At 31.5% G+C, this 21,416-nt stretch overlaps 1 protein-coding gene across 1 annotated transcript; it reads left to right on the top strand.

Annotated features, from left to right (window-relative positions):
• The first annotated feature begins 18,871 nt into the window (after window positions 1–18,871).
• On the top strand, window positions 18,872–20,948 carry LOC141663848 (serine/threonine receptor-like kinase NFP). The gene has a single exon (XM_074469684.1). It carries the CDS (start codon window positions 19,107–19,109, stop codon window positions 20,943–20,945), a length of 1,839 nt encoding a protein of 612 aa, XP_074325785.1. The 5' UTR covers window positions 18,872–19,106; the 3' UTR covers window positions 20,946–20,948.
• The last annotated feature ends 468 nt before the right edge of the window (window positions 20,949–21,416 follow it).

The raw sequence follows: 21,416 nt of genomic DNA, 5'->3' as shown, positions 1-21,416 counted from the left end.
AGTTCACTGAACATGACTCGCACAACTGAACAACTGATGGAGTTCACTCACGTGTCAGCAGTTGTTCACATAGTGATAGTTGTACAAGTATCCTTAGACTTGAGGTCATCATAGTCATCTTGTGTACACTGAACTATGCTTTGGTTTAGTTCTTAGTCTTCAGGGACAATTATTAGGGCTCTACTAGGTATAGAAATTTGTAAACGAAGATAGTGTATGATCAATAAAGGATCTACCCCTTCCAGTGAAGGAAGAGAATGTTCAAAGCTGATCCACTTATGCTAGTTCAGGAATCTCTGGCCAGAGTGAATGAAATTAGAAAGGAGTTTCTAATTTACATAGAACTGAGCATAGTGAATGGGAAGGCAAATGATTAAATTAGATAGGCTTGACACAAGATCCATGCCTTGTATTTAATCAGGACATTGGAGGGTAGAAGGAGTTAATTGTACGGTAACTATTCACTGACAGGTTCTTGGTATTCTAAGCAGTGAATTCATATTATCCGGATAGTCGCGATATGTTGAGAAGCATCACTCACGATGTAGAATAAATATAATTAATCAATTAATTATATTTAGTGAATTTTAATATTCATATAAATAATTAATAAAAAGTTTATTATTATTTATTTCTACTACCGGCATAATATTGAACCTACAAGGTCACACCATAAAAGAATATTTCCTTTGATGAATAATGAGAGAGAGAATTATTTTTCTAAATAGTTTAGAAAAGAAATAATGATTAAAATAGTTTTAATTATTATTAAAGCATTTTATGAAGATAAAATGTGGGGGTCAATATATATAAAGATATATTATAAAATCCTAGGAGAGCCCTATAAATAGAATGAGATGGATGGCTCTTTTTTAAGGAGAACACACAATTTTGGTTTTGTTAAAACCCTAGCCTCCATCTTCTTCTTCTCTCACTCTCTCCCAAAAACTCCATTTTTATAAAAGCTTAGTTTTATAAAAAGGTTCATCGAAGAGGATCGTTCTTGGTGGATACCGGTAGAGTGCTTCATACACTGAGGAGCAACTGCTAGCACTCCAATCATTATAAAGCTTCGATTCACGAGGTATGATTTCGATTCCTCAGTTTTTCCCTTTTATATGTTTTTTTATATGTGCGGTATATGGTTTTTATGGAATAATTGTTATTTCACGCTTCCGCTCATCCGTAAATTCCATCACTGTCCTTGACTTTCTCCCATGTCTCTTGCTTTTTTGATCCATCTCAAGTTCATGAGTTTTGAGCATACCATAAATTTCATCAAGAGTAGTTTCATCAAGAGCATAGTTGTCTCTTATAGTAGTTGCCTTCAAATCCCAACTTGCAGGAAGAGCTAAAAGGAATTTAAGATTAGAATCTTGAATATCATATTCCTTATCCACCAGTGACAGATCATTCAAGAGTTTAACAAATCTGTCATATAAACCAGTTAATGACTCATCAGGTTTTGAGTCAAAGTGCTCATACTCTTGAGTGAGTATAGTCATCTTGTTCTTCTTAATTGCATCAGTTCCCTGGCATCTTGTCTCCAAGGCATCACATATCTCATTTGCAGTCTTGCAGTTAATTACCCTGTTTGACATGACATTATCAATGGCGCTATGTAGCAAATGCCTTACCTTTGCATCCTTAGCAATAGATGAGATATCTTCAGCTGTATACTCACTTTTCTCCTTTGGTGCGATCTTTGCTGGCTGATCTGCAACTACAACAGAGAGTTTGGTTGGCTTATGTGGTCCTTCTTTAATTCTGTCAAGATATTCTGGATCTGTAGCTTCCAGAAACATAGCCATCCTCACTTTCCATATGGGATACTCAGAAGGTCTCAGCATGGGAACCCTAATGGTCTCATATCGACTTTGGATTTGAGTCTTTGGAGTTTCTTCAATTTTGGTGGGCTTGGTTGGAGTTTGTTCTTCTTCAGACATGTTTGTTTTGGATCTTTACTGTATATGAGTTAACAGATAGGCTCTGATACCACTTGTTAGGTCACACACACTGTAGAAGGGGGTTGAATACAGTATATAATACAATCAAATCGAATTAAGAACACAAGTATGTAACAAAGAATAATCTTATTAATAAAACAGTATTGCAATGGAACTGTTCTCTCTCAGTGATGAACAATATCACTAAGAGTTGCTAGGGTTACAATGAATAATATTCTCGATAATGATAACACTTATAGTGTAAACTCTATGTCTGTGTTTATGTGTTTATATACCACACAGTTATAAGATAATCTCTAATTGATATTGAATATAATTCTGTATCCTAAAATATATCAATTAGTTATCTTTTCCTCCAAGTCTTCTATTCTTCATCGAATTCTTCTCCATGCATATCTCTTCTTGTTTTAGTCTTGATCTTCTTTCCTTTCAATCACCCGCCTTCCTTATCTGAAAGTCTTCTTAAGTCCTGATATTATCTTTTGATGAATATCTTCTGATAACTTAAGTTTTGATAACTTAAGTTCTAATATCTTAAGTTCTGACTTCAGTATAAGTACTGATATCCAGTTAAGTCCTGATTTGTCCTGTTAGTCAAGATCTGAAAACTAAACACAAATCATTATTAGACATGACATCACAAATATATCTAACAAATAGCATGTTTATTATGTACAGTGTAAACCAACAGTTAACTGAGTTATAAAGTTAACACTGGTCCTTTAGTTAGTGGTAACAATTTAGATCAAAATTCTTGTAACACTCTCAAGAAGAAGCTGAGCTCTTTAACATCAAAGAGCTTAGAAATTTTGTAGCAAAACAGTCTTAATTTTAATATAAAATTAAGTGAGTTTTAAAGATCTGTGTTCTTTAGTTTTTACAAGTTTAAATTCTGCATGAACACTTTTCTATACAAGATTTAATTTACTTTGTTCAACCATTAACTTTCAAGAAAAGCCTAAAATCAGAAAAACACATTCACCTCCCCCCCCTCTGTGTGATTCATTATCTAACACCTAATTACCATCTAAGTTAGGAGACTTATCCACCGAGTCTCTCAACACAAGTCTAACACTAGACTCATCTCTATATAAAGGGCTCTACCCCTCAACCTAGAACTATGTTTTTGGCTTGATTCTCTACTACACAAAGATACGTAGACATCTTGCGAGGATCAATAGTCCCTACCGCGAGAGCAACCATTAAAACTCGAAATTCACAAACCCTAGCATTAACTACTAACGCACTCTAGTTTTTATTCCACAACAAATAGATGCATTTTAAAATAATAATATATAAAATAAAACACTCAGAGAAAATATAAATAATCTATTATAGATGGGATATTTTGGCCAATCTCTACGAGCCGGAAGCAATAAATATCAACAATGATTATAGCGAATTTCATTCGAGTTCTACATTATTATAACAAGTGAACATATTCATTGTATGTAACCAACCCTATTGGAAATACTCTTAGTTTGTTATATCAAGTACTTATTATGAGTGGATTTTAAGAATTCATGAATATAAATAAAGCATTTTTTTACGTATCATTGTCTCCCCCGTTTGTTTTATGAGGTATGAGAGTTAGAATCTTTTCGCATATAATATGGTTGAGTGAAAATGTATAATAAGAAAAAGAAAATGACAACAAAATTTTGACAAATTTGAAAAAAAATATCAAGGATACGAATTTATTAGAGTAATACTTCTGAGTATATGCTCAACTAATATAAATAAATTAGAAAGGTTTTTTTAATGTGAATCTCTCCAAGGATATATATATATACATACACACACACATGTAACTAAATTTACTATGCATCATTTTTCACAATTTATTATTGCTAGTATCGATTTCTATTTTTTTGTCGGGAACTTAGGATCATTATTGATTTCGGATAACTTCAATTATGTTGACATTCATGTCGTTTTTACCCCCAAATGTTATGGCCAATCATCCTCATTTATACGTCTTCCATGCTATTTACGTAATCGCCATCATCATCTTCAACTTTTCCTGGTACTACAAGATCAAGATTAAGGTCACGAGCAATTTTTCATTTTACATTTTCTAGGGATCCAAATCAAGTTTGGAACAAAAACGGTTATCTTCTTCCTTATACAATTTCATTCGGAAGCAAAAAAACATGCCATTATCACTTGTCTAGTTTCTTTGCCAACATTTTTTTACTTTACTCCTCTACGGTTACAACTTTGACAACAGGAAAATGCATCTTGTTAATCTAGATGAACCAACTTTTTTTCGAGCGGTTACTTTCTATATTTACCGATCACACACATATATGTACTTGTTCATCATTACCCATTTCAAACTGGATTTTCAAACTTTTTGCCCAATTGGCTGTAACTTGCGGACGACCAAGCAACAAGCAACAAATAATTAGGTAAGTCCCGTGTGAATATAATACCATAGCATAAGGTTTGTTTTGACTCTTTTCAGTTTAAATGATCAGATATTTTGTTTGTATAAAGTAGGTATTGATATATGCGTACGTGTTATATTACTCTTTTCACTTTTTACGTATTTTGACACGCACACACAAGTCAGAGATCTTTCGGTAAACAGTCTCTTGATTATTCGGAATGAGTGGAAGGTTGCGTACATATACCCTCCTCAGATCTTGCGTTAAACAGGATAAACAGAATATGTTTGGTTTATTCTGGTCATGTCATTTCGAAAAATATAATGCTACCAAATAAGAAGTTGCGGAAAAAACAAAAACTTGCAAAATATCTTCTTCTTTTTTATAAAGATTATCCGGATAAGTTACAATTATCCCTTCTGGTTTGGATAAATAAATCCATTTTTCATGGCGAAAGATTGGGGACTTTGTCAGTTTGAAAGCCAATACTTGGATGATATGGCTTTAATAGTTATCCAGATTATTACGGCTTTCCCATTTTTAACATATTTGTATCCATTCGTCAAGATTAAGATTTAATCTGCCATTTATGCATGTAATATTATCATCATTAATTAATGATGTCCCATAAAACTTTGACCAATTCACTTTAATCATGCCTGATTTTTTTTCGAGATTTTTAAATATAAAGATGAATAAAACAGGCATTAATTCATTCTTTGTATTTATCTGATTATTTTCTGTTTTTAGAGTATAATAACCTAGTCGATAGTTAATTGATTCTTTGTATCTGATTACTTTCTGTTTTTAGTAATAACTTAGTCAAAAGTTTACTGTTTGTCTACCCTGATTTGACTCTGAAGAAGGGTCATAAAGATCCGGGTAAAACTCAACATCCCTATTCTCAAATATGGTGTTATTTTAATTTTAGTATGTCTAAATTTATGCCCAAAATAATATTATTCAAATATAAATTAATTCTGGGTATATAAGAACCGGTTTAAAATTGAATATGAACCATTGTCGTATTTTTATTTTCTAACCGGGTAAGTTCTGATCCACCGGATACAAGTCAAATATGATTCATCGCTATTAAGCATCATTTCATTTTATTTCAACTATTCAAGTGGCTATCATTTAGCTTAAAATAAATATAATACTATATAATAATAACAATATAAAATTTTGTAGTAAATTAAAATTTATATATGATATTAATTATTATAAAATGATTATTTGCTTACAAATATAATGGATTAAAAATATATTTTCCATATGTGGTCGAATTGAATATAAATCATGAATTATATTTGGATATTAAGGTAGAATCATAATGTGAAACCTAATTTGAGCGAGCATATAAGTGCTAATATATTGGATCATATTTTATTTGAATTTAATTTTTCTGTCAGATTTAGATCGTTTATAAAACGAATATAAGAAATGTATCATATTCTTGAGTCGGATATAAGGCGAGATACCCTATGCTCCGAATCGATTTACACAACCGTACTCATAAGTCTCTTCTCAAACTGTAACATGTATAGTTGATAACACTCATTGATACATTTACGCATAAATTAAAATATGTAAAATTTTGTGACATATCATTACAAAAAAGTTGATAAATATTTCGGAATATCTAGCATTATTTTTAGTCAAAAGTGTATCTCTTCACCAATTTTGGCCAAAAAATTTAAATTTGATGATATTTTAACTTTTTCAAAAATGAATTTTTCGCTATGAGTCGTCTATTTTAATGTGCTTCGAAGCTTTTATTAGAAAAAACAAAGTGATAGCATTAAAAGCGAATGAAAACCAGATAAAAGAAATTGATTCTTTCATTTTAGAGCAAAACCGGTTAAAGTTTATTGAGTCAAAGTGATTATATAAGATTTGTCATACATATTTATTTTTTATGAAAAATAATTTTCCACTAATTTAAATTGATTGACACGTAAGGATGCAACTGACGGGGTGATTAGAGTCGTTGGCGAATAGAGTTGTTCGCGAACCGAGTTGTTCGCGAACAAGTGCGAGCTCGGTTCGTTAAGGACTCGGTTCGGCTCGGTTCGTTAAGGGCTCGAACTTGAACTCGAACACAAAAATGTGTTCGTTAGAAAAACGAGCTCGAGCCGAGTTTCTGGTATGTTCGGCTCGAGTTCAGCTCGGTTCGGCTCGAGCTCGGCTCAAAAAAATTCAAAAAAACTATTTTAATTTTTATATATTTGATTATTATGAAATTTATTCAATTTTTTATAGATATTTCTCAATTATTGAACCATATGAATGTCAAAATATATATTTTAGTAATTAAAAAAATTAGATATTAGAAATAATTTTTTTAATTTGATATTTTAGTAATTAACAAGTGATTTGACTACTACTTGTAACTAATATTTATTCTCATAATGGTATTTTGATTTTTTTTTAATTATTTTTAAATGATCCAACGGTACGAATGTCAAGATCTATATATTTAAGTGATATGATAAAAAATTTGGAAAAATAAATATATTTGATTTGCTATTTTAACAATTAACCAGTAGTTTAACTAATACTTCTATTTAGTCTCATATTGATATTTCAATGTTTTTAAAAATATTTATAAATGATCCAACCCTACGAATGTCAAGATCTATATATTTTAGTGATAAGACAAATTTTTACAAAAACATTAATTTATTTTGTTTGTTATATTAACAATCAACCAATGTTTTGAACACTTGTAACTAATGTTTAATCTAATATTAATGTTTCAATTTTTTAAAAATATTTATGAATGATTCAACCATACGGATGTTCAAATCTATATATTTTAAAGATGTAACAAAAACTTTAGAAAAAAATAAATGTATTTAGTTTGTTATTTTAACAGTCAACATGTATTTTGACTAGTACTTGTAACTAGTATTTAGTCTAGTATTAATATTTTAATTTTTAAAAAAAATTATAAATGATCTAACCATACAGATGTTAAGATCTATATATTTTAGTGATATGACAAAAATTTTAGAAAAAATAAATTTATTTTATTTATTATTTTGACAATCAACCAAATGTTTGAACTGTACTTGTAACTAGTATTTAGTCTCATATTAATATATTTAAATTTTTTAAAAATATTTATAAATGATATAACCATACGGATCTTAAGTTCTATATATTTTAGTGATATGACAAAAATTTTAGAAAAAAAATTATTTTTTTTGTTATTTTGACAATCGACCAATTGTTTGAATAATACTTGTAACTAGTGTTAGTCTCATACTAATGTTTCAATTTTTTTAAAAATATATATGAATGATCCAACCATACGGATGTTTAGATCTATATATTTAGTTATATGATAAAAAATTTAGAAAAAATAAATATATTTGGTTTGTTATTTTAACGGTCAACCGCTGTTCTGACCCGTACTTGTAACTATTGTTTAGTCTTGTAAAAATGTTTCGATTTTTTTAAAAATATTCATAAATAATCCAAACATACGGATGTTAAGATGTATATATTTTAGTGAAATGACAAAAAATTTATAAAAAAATAAATTAATTTTGTTTGTTATTTTGACAATCAACTAATTGTTTGAATAATACTTGTAACTTGTATTTAGTCTCATATTAATGTTTCAATTTTTTAAAAAATATTTTATGAATGATCCAACTGTACGGATGTTAAAATATTATTTTGTTTGTTATTTTGACAATCAATCAATGATTTGAACAATACTTGTAACTAATGTTTAGTCTAATATTAATATTTCAATTTTTTCACAAATATGTATGAACGATCCAACCGTACGGATGTTAAGATCTATATATTTTAGTGATATGACAAAAAAAATAGAAAAAAAATAAAAGTATTTGGTTTGTTATTTTAACAGTCAACCGGTGTTTTGACCAGAATTTTTCATTTCAGCTCGGCCCGGTTTGGTTCGGCTCATTTTGATGGAGAAAGCTCGTGTACGGCTCGTGTTCGGCTCTGATCGATTTTGATCGATAAAAACTCGTGTTCGGCTTGTTCGTTAACCAGCTCGAGCTCGAACACAGTTTTCTGTTCATTAAGAAAGCTCGGCTCGATTCGCTAGAAAAAACAAATTAAAGTTAGACTCGGTTCAATTAAAACTCGGCTCAGCTCGGCTCGATTCGTGAACAGATTGGGGTGATGATATACGGGAGAAGAATGTATAGAGGGGGTGTAATTCGAGTCGATTATAGTCGAGTTTGTGCATAGTAAATTAGAGTTTGAGTTTTTTTTTATTGAATCGAATAGAGCTCAAAAATAACGGAGCCTAAAAATTATGTTCGAACTTGACCTATAAAATAAACTAGTCGAGTTTGAGCTGTTCGCGAGCTTTCGAGTTTATCGAGTTTTTGAGTTTTTTTAGTTTTTTACGAATTTTCGACCTTATTTGAGTTATTATCGAGTTTTCGACTTTTGACTTCATTTTCACAAAACACACTCGATTATATTGTCATAGTTTTAAGTTCAACCAAAAAAATCATTCCATTTTAATTTCAAAATAACAAAATAAATATTTTCGATACTCTACTTTTCCAATTAATTAAATAATATTAAAATATTATCTATGCATTCATATTTTACATATACATTTTATCTTTATTACGAGCTAAACATTTTATATTATTTATGATGATGATGATGATAATAATAATGAATTATAATTTTTTTTATAAACAAATTTGATTTTTACTTCTTAAAAATTAGCATCATGAACTAAGAATCATTAATATTTTCATAAATTATATTTATTCGGATCGGTAAATGTAATTAGGATTCACGACTTATAAATTATATTTATAATCAGACGGACTTAATCGAGTGATTGTTGCATCAACCGGTAAAATTATTAACCAGAGTAATAACTTGAGATATTATATACATTTCAATAATGTTAATAACATTTAATATATATCAATCTAGCGATCTTATTTATTTAAAAATATATTCATTATAAGTTTTTTTTTAACAACATCCATTGTAAGTTATGATGTTAGTTCAATATTTGAATTTAAGTATGTAAATGTCTCTCATTCGAGTTATTGATCAATATGTATAAATATATTAATGTAAATATCAGAGTTACTGTAATTTTATGGTTAAGTTTAAAGCACTCATTTCAGAGTTGAGAAGTTATATTATTATGTGATGAAACTAAAGTACAATTACATAAGTTAATATTAAGAGCTATAAGTAAATATATTTTTTAAAATAATTAAATTTAATATTTTTACTAAATATAATAAAAATATAATAATGCTAGCAAATATTTGAAAAAATTGTAAATTAATTTGTAAAATTAAATTTACAAGATAATTGAAAGACACATAAACTAGCAAACACCCACACACGCATACAACACACACACACACATATATATATATATATATATATTTAAATGAAAAAAATATTAATCGAGTTCGAGTCGAGATCGAATTCGAATTTATTGAGTCGATCTAAAAAAATTCGGATTAATTCGAGTTTTTTCTTAAATCCAAAGCTTCGTTTGAATTCAAACTCGATAAAGATTTCGAGTCGAACCCATTTTATCAGGTCGAGTTCGAACCATTTCGGTTTAAATTATACTTTAAACATATATTTTCAAGTAACTCTCGCTTTCTTGCTCGCTTTAACTAGGCTCTTTTGTTCTAAAATATCCGTTCCAGTTAATAGGAATCAAAATTTTAAATTTAAATTAAAATTTGGAGTAAATTATAGAGTGATGACTGCATTTTATACCGATTTTAAAAGTAATGATTAAAATTTAAAATTATCAAAGTTGTGGTCTACCTTTTTTTCCCGCTTTCAACAGAATGGTAGAATAAATTTCCGTTAAATTTTCACCGTTAACTAATATATTTCAACGATAAATAATACATCATACACAGTTTCGAAAAATTGGTCAAACCTTGATAAATTGTTAATATCTCTTTTCATCTTTTGAAAGAATGCTTTCTCAAATTACTCCGTATTTACAACTTTCTTACCACTAAAAATATATGGTATCTCAAACAAAAAGATTGAAACATAATCTTAATAGTCGTAAATTGTTGTAACGTAATTCTATCTATTTAATAATTTAACTAAATTTTTACGATCATCCCTAAATTTGATACTCAAATCATTCCAAACCTAACTTTTGATATCATGATAGTTTTAGAGATATACGAACGTGAAATTTTATTACAATTCACATGAAATTTATAATATATGTTTGAACTTATATAAAAAATCAATATAAGCTAAATACCTAAAATACCATAATATATAAAATATAATAATAAATATAAATATATATTCTAACACTCAGCTTCCATTTTTTTCAACCTTCTCGCATAAGATAGCGAACAAAATTTTAGCAAAAATATAAAAAAATAACATCCATTATTAAAAAAACTCATAACTATCACTGAGTGATTTGTTAATCGGTAGCTAGTTATTAGTATTAATCTAGGAAATTTTCTAGTCTTCCGTAATAACAATGTATAATTATTTTAAAAATTAAAAAACATACCCGCTATTTTTAAAATAAATATAAAATGCAATCACCATTCAGTAATTTATATTTTAAATATTTAATTAACGGTGAAGATTTGATGACAATTAATTGTTTAGAAGGCGGAACAAAATATTAACCACTATTTTCAGAATTCTAAAATTTAAAAAAACGGCAGAATACATGACAACAGTCATGTTGTTTACTCAATATACCATACCATAAATAAAGAACAATTTAATAAGTATAAAATGTAAACTCTACTCTCTCTTAGTAATTCGCACAACATCCCTGATACTTCTCAGAGTTCACTTCATAGTTCATACTCATTTATATGTACTCTGGTTCCCCAGTTACCAAACTTCCCCAACTCCCAAGTACCTTCGAACATCACTTCTCAGGCTATCGAATTCTTTAGTTTAAATATTCTTGTAAAAAAGATCCTTACATATATTTATATCAATAAAATAATTAATTAATTAAAATTTAGTTATAGAAGTTTTTACATTGGCGTCTCCGAAAAATAAACTTATATGAAAGCAATATATTTCATGTGGTCTGTTATATAAGGAGATGCACGCATCTTTACATTTTATATTCCCCGTGTCTTTTTTAAGTATCACATTTTATATTATGGAAGTCAAATTGATCCTTTTTTATCAAAGGTTAAATATTATTTTTATATTATTTAAAATCTAAAAATTATATATTAAAATAGATTAAATATATTTTTTAATGATGAAATCTTTTTTGTTCAATTATAAAATATCAATAAATTTTGGAGAAACTTTAATCAATTTGACCGAAACAAAGTCAAATATGACAACTAAAAAAGATAGAAGAGTATTACAGAATCAAATACCGAGGATAAATATTTAAAGTCAATTTTTTTTTAATAAAACTAAATTGCATTCAAATATAGCTTCCTTTTCGTGTGGAATGTAATGGGAATTGAATGGAAAGAAAATTATAAGCAAAATATATGAAACAATAGAGTATGTATGAGAGTATAAAATGAGTGAGTAAAATTTTTGTGATGAATATTGTAAGGAAAATGAGGAGGATGGATCATTCTTTCCAAAACACATGATACATAAGTTTACTTTAAATTGTTTGGAAAAAATAAAAATAAAATGAAAAATTATAAATATTTTATCCAATTTTTCCAAAAATTAGTAAAAATTTCATTTCATTCTCTCCCAATTCCATTTATCTAAGTAAACATCACCTAAATTGTCACCTAAGCTCTCACCACCATAAAAGTAAATGAAAATGGGTCTGCTGAATATAATCAAATACCGCCGTTTAAAACTTGAAATCTAGCTGAAGTGTTGAAGACAAGCAGTCGGCTACTTGTAATTACTGGCCGGCTGTATGCCTGTGTCCATGTTCCAAGTATCCATATCATATTTGTATGTTCTTAACTCTTTTGTCACCATTTAACTTCCACGTAATTTGGTTTCTCATTCTGCACTTATGTCACTGTCCAGCTCCAACATTATTGGTCACTTTGGAATTTCTTAAAAAACATAATTTATGATTTAAAATTGAGATAAGTGATATAAATATTTTAAATTATAAATTATTTAGGTGTTTGGATAATTATACGTATAAGTTGGATGATATTGTTTGATGAATCATAATTTATACGATAATTTTTATTATTATTTATTAAATACCATTCACATTAAATTCATAAATTTTAAATTGAAAGCTATTAAAAAATATAAATATTAGAATATAAATCCAAAAATAAATTACGATAAATTTCACAACTATTAATAATTTATTGCTAATTTAAAATTAAATTGGCTTACTAGTTTTATTATTTATTAGTTTAATCATTTGTATTTGGTTAAATGTTCCTGGGCATGACACGTGCCTGGTTCGAAAAATAAGTTTGAGAAAATGAGAATGTACCTGCTCATTAACTTTCAAAGATATGCGAAACAATGTGTATAAATGACGTTCCCTTTTGAATGCCAAACAAGGTGTGGTATCTTAAACTTAGCGTTCTCGTTTGAGTTGTGTTTTATGAGAGTCAAACAGTCGTTATATAAAGGACAACTTCTCGACCGATTCCCGACTAATATTTAATTTATTTCAAATGAATGTGTTAATTTAATAAAATATTATTTTAAGTAAATATTAAATAAAAAGTTATTTATTAATCTTTTTATGATATTGTAATAATAATTTTTTGTGTATGTCATATAAAGGTTTTTATTTCACAAATTTTACTTAAAATTTTACAATATTGTGAATCAGTCCAAAAAAATAAATAAAATGAGTGAATAATTAAAATTAGAGTGAATGAAAAATAGAGAGAAGAGAGAATTAGTGAAGATTAATGAGTGAGAAATGAATGATGAAAAAAAAAAAAAAAGAGAAGCAGAGATATGAAAGAGAAGATTGCAAAATAATATAAAAATGAGATTAAATGAGAAATTGACACATAAGCAAATATGACATCATCATAATAGTATGACACAACAATAATGATGACATGAGCTGTACTCTATTTTAGTATAGTGTAAATACGTGTGATTGTGTATACATATGTTAAATTGGCTTCACAAAAATATGTTCATATCTCAATATGTATACTACTAGTCTATAAACCTTGGTACCGGTTAAGATTAAAAATATTGAATCAGTTTTTGCATAAAATCAAAACTCATAATCTGTGATAACTCTCCTTCTTCCCAAACTCTTCTCCCTTTCCTATCCCAGATCAAGCTCCGTTTGTGCAGAGGGGGGGGTACGAGGTTAATCTGTAAGGTGGGCTCCTGCAAAAGAGAATCGGAGGAGAATCGGAGGGGGTGGCGTCCCCGCGACCACTCTGGTGTAAGAATAAGTAAAGGGTTTTTTGTAAAAGAAGAAGAATGAGTTATTCAAAAATGTATAGCAGTGGTGTGTGAATGTGTGTAGAGAGCAAGAAAGTAGTAACCCCTAAAACCCCTTTTTTGGGGCCTTTTATACGCTCCCAATTTAGGTTTTTGGGGGTTTGTACATTTCCATCCTAGCCATTGGTGAATATTGGTTAGTGGATAATTGAATGGTCCAGATGGGCAACGGGGCCCAGCTGTCTCCTTGCTACTGGGATAGGCTGAGGTCTTAACACATGGATGGCTTGGATGCTGCCATGCTATTTTGGGTAATAGGGGATCGTTGCTCTCCTGTGTGAGTGCCATATGTCCGGGGACCACCTCTAGTTAGGTCTAGGATCTCTTTTCATTGGGATTTTGTAGTATTTCTTGGGCCTAATTATATTATCGCCTATCATTTGCCTCCCACTCCCTTATGCGGGTTTCCCGGATTAGGGAGTACTTTTGTAGTTTGGAGTTGTCTTTGGGAAGCCACTTGGTTTGTATTTCCCAGGAAAAAATATGTAATTTTTTATTTGTGGTCCATAACTCCGGGATGTTGTTGGTTACAAGGCCCCGGTGTTATGTTTGGGTAGGCCCCTTGATTTTTGTAACTTATGACAAATTCTGCATTTTTCTTTGATTTGTGGCTCCTAACTCTGGGATGTTGTTGGTTACAAGGCCCTGTTGTTATGTTTGGGTAGACCCCTTGGTTTTTGTAACTTAGGACAAATTCTGCATTTTTCTTTGATTTGTGGCCTCTAACTCCAAGGTGTTGTTGGTTATGTGGCCCTTGTGTTATGTTTGGATAGACTCCTTGATTTTTGTAACTTAGGAAAAATTCTGCATTTTTCTTTGATTTGTGGCCCCTAACTCCGGGATGTTGTTGGTTACAAGGCCCCAATGTTATGTTTGGGTAGACCCCTTGATTTTTGTAACTTAAGACAAATTCTGCATTTTTCTTTGATTTGTGGCTCCTAACTCTATGGTGTAGTTGGTTACAAGGCCCCGGTGTTATGTTTAGGTAGGCCCCTTGGTTTCTGTAACTTAGGACAAATTCTGCATTTTTCTTTGATTCGTGGCCTCTAATTCCAAGGTGTTGTTGGTTACGAGGCCTTGGTGTTATGTTTGGATATGCCCCTTGATTTTTGTAACTTAGAAAAAATTCTGCATTTTTGTTTGATTTGTGGCCCCTAACTTTGGGGTATTGTTGGTTACAAGGACCCGGTGTTATGTTTGGGTAGGCTCCTTGATTTTTATAAATTAGGAAAAATTCTGCATTTTACTTTGATTTGTGACCCCTAACTCCGGGGTGTTGTTGGTTACAAGGCCCCAATGTTATATTTGGGTAGGCTCCTTGGTTTCTTAATTTTTTTTTGTATTTTTCTTTGATTTGTGCCCCTTAACTCCGGGGTGTTGTTGGTTACAAGGCCCCGGTTTTATACTTTGGTAGGCCACTTGATTTCTGTATTTTAGGAGTTTTTTTGAATTTTTCTTTGATATGGCCCCAAACTCCGGGGTGTTGTTAGTTACAAGGCGTCGAGATTGTGCTTAGGTAGGCCACTTGATCTGACAGGATAAGCTTGAAACAATGTACAGCTTTTGTTGTCTTTTCTAGGGTGTCAGATAACGGTTGGGTTTCCGTGTAGTACGTTTGTGTGTGTGTCTATATATATACACGTCTATACAAACGTTACACCCCCCCACTCTCTCCTAAAGAGTCGCGGCGTTAATGATTACAGCTGTGTAATTATGGTTTTTACAGCCGACACATTAAATGCACGGTTATTTATTGGAGGGCCAGGATCGTGCCATGTGTCCCACTTTGGTGGACACGATTTCACGTCTATTGGGTGGTTTCTACCCCTTTCTCTTCCTATAAATGTAACACCCCCAAATCCGGGGTCGGAGATCCGGGTTGTCACGAGTTCCATTTCCCTTAATAACACCTAATTCTTAATAAACAATCATCTACTGCGTACTGTGACCCCACAATACACACACAAACACCACAAGTTATAGTCTCAGAGATGATTACCAAAAATAACACAAGTCATTTTATTCCACAATTATAAGTCATTACACCTCAAAAGGGTTTCTGAATAAATTTACATATTATTTGCCATTATTACAATTTATAAATGTACATAAGTCTGGTACAACAAAAGTTGAAAGCCTAGCCTATTGGTAGTTCCTACCTCAGCTACAACGGCATCAACGCCTACAGGAAACTGCGAAACGTTTCCTATCCGCTCACGAATTGGGAGCTTGGTCCTGTTTATCATGTCTATCTGTTGTTGTGTGATGAAGAAGAAAACAAGGGTGAGCAACAAGCCCACCGAAATAATATGTATAATAATTAACAATATATGAGCATTCTCATAGTACTCATGAAAGTCTTGGTCAAGAAGAAATGAACCAAGTTTGATATCTTAACGCGACGAAGTCACAAAATATTCAGTATATATATACATATATACTTCTCAAATCTTTGAAATCCTCTGACATGTATAATATACACAGAATTCCAGTTTATAACTGTATAAAATATCGTTGCAAGGTGATCTCATATATCTAACCTTGTCTCAACGTTTTTCTGAAAATCTTTGACATGCATAAGATAATCATTTACTAGATATACATTTAAAAGATGAAGTTACAAGATACTCCAATATACTTATATCTTTTCCGAATACTACTTGAACTACCACCGTTCAAGTTATAATTAGTTTCAAAAGTTCATCACACTGATGAGACTACAAGATAAGACTTGAATAGATTCAATCTTTGAAATATCATTTGAAAGAAATGAAGTTACGAGATACTTCATTAAGTCCCGATATATATATACACCTATATATATATATATACTAATACAAAGAAGTAGCAGCCACAAAGCAGTAGTAACTAACAGAAAACAAACCAGCCGGTGCTTTATACCTGCAAAATAAGAATGAAAATTAGGCCCTGACTTACCTCATAAACCTTTGATGATATCATATAAGTTTTACAAATTAGCTATTAAATTTGAGCAATTCTTACTTGCTATTTAAGTTTTTTCTGCAGTTTGAGCATTCAACACTTTATCAACATGTCCTCTTACTTTTGTTAATTCTTCAACGCATTGCACTGCTTTCCTATGTTGTGAATTGGGAACTCCCACGTGCAATATAAATGGACATCTCGGTCCATCATTAACCCTCTTCCAACAATTAAATCCATCAATAGTAAATTTGGGATGAATAGGTGATTTTTTCAAAAATATTAAAAGAAAAACAAAATATTGCATTCTTTTCCTGAGAGTACTCTAGCCAACAAAAAATTTCAAACCACGAATATTGAAATCTACGAGGTTGTGTCTGTGTTCCATATCTTGTTCTTGGATACTCTACTAACTTAGGTTGATACGGACCCATTTTGATATAAACTCTTATTTCATCTCTTTGATTAACGGGATGTTGCCATATAGGAATTTGAATTCCAGGGACCAGGATCTTGTTCAAGAGTTTTAAGATCGATTTCAACTCTTGGAGATTTAAAAACAGGTTCATCATTTTTAACTCTTGTAGATGAATTTTCTTCAATATCAACATTAGATGGAGATTGTATTTGTACCTCATTTGCAAGTGTAGATACACTTGGTTTGAAAAACGAAAATAGTGTTTTCCCCTCTTTTTTCCTTGAGATGCCATTATATGTCATGTAAAAAAGAGAGTAAAAGAGATTAAAAAGGATTGTAAATTAAAAAACCTAATTGGGAAGAATATAAACAACAAATCAAGAAAGAGATGAATAATCTTATTACCTGTAAGTCTCTACTTCTTCTTCCTTTCATGAATATTAATACCTAATTGTAGAAATTTTGGTGTTTTTGTGTTCTGTAACTCTAACTCGCTGTCCTATTTCCCGTGTTTGTGAGTCTAAGGTGTTCACTGATTAAAAATTTGGGTCGGGCTGACATAAATATATTTGGCCTGGAACATATTAAAAATTCGAATATTTTTTTTTATTTCGGTTGGAGCCCACCACAGCTTTTGATGTGCCTATAGAGTTGTATACATAAAATATTATTTTTTTGTTATGCTTTTATTATGCATTTTTTTAAATTAGTGAAAATGACTTTTAACATGCTTATCATTAAAATGTTTTTTAAGAAAAAGATGCTAAAAATAATACGAAAAATATAAAAATATAAAAGAAAAATTCATTATGTGACAAAGTTAGCAACGGTTGAAGGTTGTCAACGGCCTCTATTTGGGTTGCAATTTTACATGAACATCTGTTTCGGTTTGGAGGAGCTTGCATAATACTTTGATAAACCGGCTCGTTTTAACCTGGACCGTGAGACTAGGCTAGCACATGTCATGGGCCTTAAAGATCCAACAATTAGTGAGAGTCAACGTAATATGATTTTTTGTGTAGGATGCTAGGAGATTTCATATTTTTGGGCCTAATTTGTACAGTGAATTAGTCTTAAAAAAATTCGATAGCTTTGTTTGATCGGTCCAGGCTTAGAAAGAAGTAAAAAAAATCGAACAGTTCGAACCGGAGAATTCAACTCCACTGAAATATTCGTAAAGAAATCCGTTCAAATACTGGTCGAGTGCGAGATCCTGATTTCTGGGCAGAAATAATTTTTAGGTTCGACATAATGAAAAAAGAACGAACTCGAATACTATAATTAAAGTCAGAGTTAAGCCCAATGCAAGAGTGATACAGAAGTCTTCATCACTAGTATTTCATCTAATGCGATGTTGTAAAGGTCTTGTTTATTTTCTTAGATCTCTGTAACTGTTGACATTGCAGCAGCGTGAATTGGTTGCAACTTGCAACTAATTCGTTACTTAGTACTTTTATAAGACAACAAGTTTTTGTTGTGTACTGCTCATCAAGAAGCAGTAGAAGACAATGCGAATCTAACTTATGTTTTTGTTTTCTTGATAGAGGTTTGCTTGTAATTAGTTTTATCTGATACTATAGTATAAGAATGCAAGCCTACTGGTGAAGCTATCGAAATCAGTTTCATGCCGTCCTTGCTCAGTTTTCTAGTAGTTTTATAACAGGCTTAGACAGGGAATAAGAATATCAGTTGATAAATTAGATGGAATTATTCCCACAGTTTTGACAGCATTGTCTTAAGTTACCATTAGTAGCTTTATAAATAATAAGGTAGCGTGGATAGTAAACTAATTGAATCATTAAGAATCAAAGCTAGAGACAAGGCCCCTAAGATGCTTTTATTAGATTGTTATTATTCTACCAAGGATGACAAAGCCTTCTGACAATGACCCTGAAACCAACCTTCTTCCTTTTAGGCGCATACAATACGACTGGATGATTACTGAGAATCTTATCTAACACAGAAATGGTGTTCTCTGTTCATTCTTTGCTCCTCGTGTTTTTCATCTTTATTTTGTTTTCTGCCTCATACATTTCAACTCAACCAATAGCTGATGCTGACACCGACTTCTCATGCTCCTCAGACTCACCTGTTTCCTGTGAAACTTATCTGAGCTTCCGAGCGAGGTCACCTGATTATTTGAATGTCGGGAGCATATCTGATCTCTTTGGCATCAGCCGCTTGAGTATAGCAAAAGCTAATAATTTATCTTCCGAGGATGAATTGTTGAAGCCAAACCAACTCTTGTTGGTACCTATCGACTGTAACTGTAACGGATCTCGTTATTTCTCCAATGTCACCTATCAGATAAAGAAAGATGACAGCTTTTATCTTGTATCAATTACAGCTTTCGAGAATCTTACAAATTTTCTTCTCGTGCAAGATATGAACCCGACACTAGTCCCAAATAAATTGAAGATTGGTGACGAAGTAATTTTCCCTTTGCTCTGCAAGTGTCCTAGCAAGGTTCTACGTGACAAAGGAATCAAATATCTTATTACTTATGTATGGCAACCAGCTGATGACATATTGTCTGTAAGTTTGATGTTTAATGCATCACCTGCTGATATTCTTGTTGAAAACAATTACAGAAACTTCACTGCAGCATTGTGTCTTCCAGTTCTGATTCCTGTTTCAGAATTGCCTGTCCTTGTTCAAGATTACCCCTTTCCTGCTGGAACACACAGAGCCAGACAGCGGCATATTCTATCTGTTATTGTGGGCACAGTCATAGCCTTTTTTATCTGCATGTTCTTTAGTTTGGTGGTCTATATTCAACGGTTATGCAGAAAAAAGATGATGTTGGAAAGAAACCTTACCAATTCAGAATTTGCTGATATAATTAAATTGAAGAAAACGTCAATGGATGAAAAGTTTGAGCTGAAGATCATTCCAGATAAATTGCTACCTGGAGTTTCAGGATATCTGGACAAGCCAATAATCTACGATGAAAAGGTTATCATGGAAGCCACGAAAAACTTTAGTGAACGATATAGGATTGGCGGTTCAGTTTATAAAGCAATTATCAATGGGCAGGTATTTGCTGTGAAAAAGTTTCATGACGTGACTGAAGAATTAAAGATATTGCAGAGGGTAAATCATGCCAACTTGGTGAAACTAATAGGTATCTCAACTGACAATTATGGAAAGTGCTTCTTGGTTTATGAGTATGCTGAAAATGACTCGCTAGACAAGTGGCTGTTTCCAAGGTCGCCGCCTTCTTCATCCTCTCTGGCTCTCCTCACTTGGACTCGGAGATTAAGTATAGCATTAGATGTCGCCAATGGCCTGCACTACATGCATGAGCATTCTCGACCAAGCATAGTTCATGGAGATATAAAGACAAGTAACATACTTCTCAACTCCAAGTTGAAGGCAAAGATATGCAATTTCGCCACAGCTAGACCTGCTACAAGCTCTTTACTTCTTAAAGCAGATGTCTTTGCTTTTGGGGTATTCCTCTTTGAATTACTCTCTGGAAGAAAAGGCATGGAAATAAGTGAAAAGGGTGAGATTGTTTGGAAGGAAATAAAAGGAGTTCTGGAAACTGGAAAGAACATAGAGGAGAGGCTAGCAACCTGGATGGATTCCAGCTTAGAAAGCTTTTACCCTATAGGTGGAGCTCTAATCTTGGCAAATTTAGCAGCGATTTGCACATCAGAGAAATCTTCAGCTAGACCAAGTATGACAGAAATAGTCTTCAACCTCTCATTTCTTACTCAATCAACTTCTGAGATGGATGACAGGTCTTGGACAGAACGAGATGAATCTTTGCGAAGTATCAGTCCAGTTGTTGGTCGATAAGTTCTGCCCAGTCCAGCTATAGATCGTCGAGTTTTGCAGATGCATATAGCATATAGCCTTTAGTTTTTGTCACGTTATTGTGTTTTTTTGGCTAGTATCTCATCTCTTTCCTTTAGCAAGAATCAAGTACTTCAAGAAAGTACTGTACACTTTTCTTGCTATTGAACTCAAAACATGTAAATTCACATATAGGTCTTTTATGTACATGCGCAAAACTGTGTATAATAATGCATTACATCTTCTGTGTATGAACACTTTAATTTTGAGCCAAACAGTATGTGTTACCTACTCAAAGTTTTGATGAGATCAACTTTTCTCTAATACTCGGGGACTATATAACCTTGTGTTCTTACCATGCCTTATGTGTTGTGTCAAGATAAAAATCTTTCCATCCTCATCTGGTTGATCTTGCTTAAGTTGAAGTTGGCCTTCTAGGCCCCAAAATTTACTGACAAGAACAGATCTCCTCTT

The sequence above is a fragment of the Apium graveolens genome, chromosome 6, assembly GCF_009905375.1.
Source record: "Apium graveolens cultivar Ventura chromosome 6, ASM990537v1, whole genome shotgun sequence".
In the NCBI taxonomy this organism is placed as follows: Eukaryota; Viridiplantae; Streptophyta; class Magnoliopsida; order Apiales; family Apiaceae; genus Apium; species Apium graveolens.
This window is presented reverse-complemented; position numbering and strand designations above follow the sequence as displayed.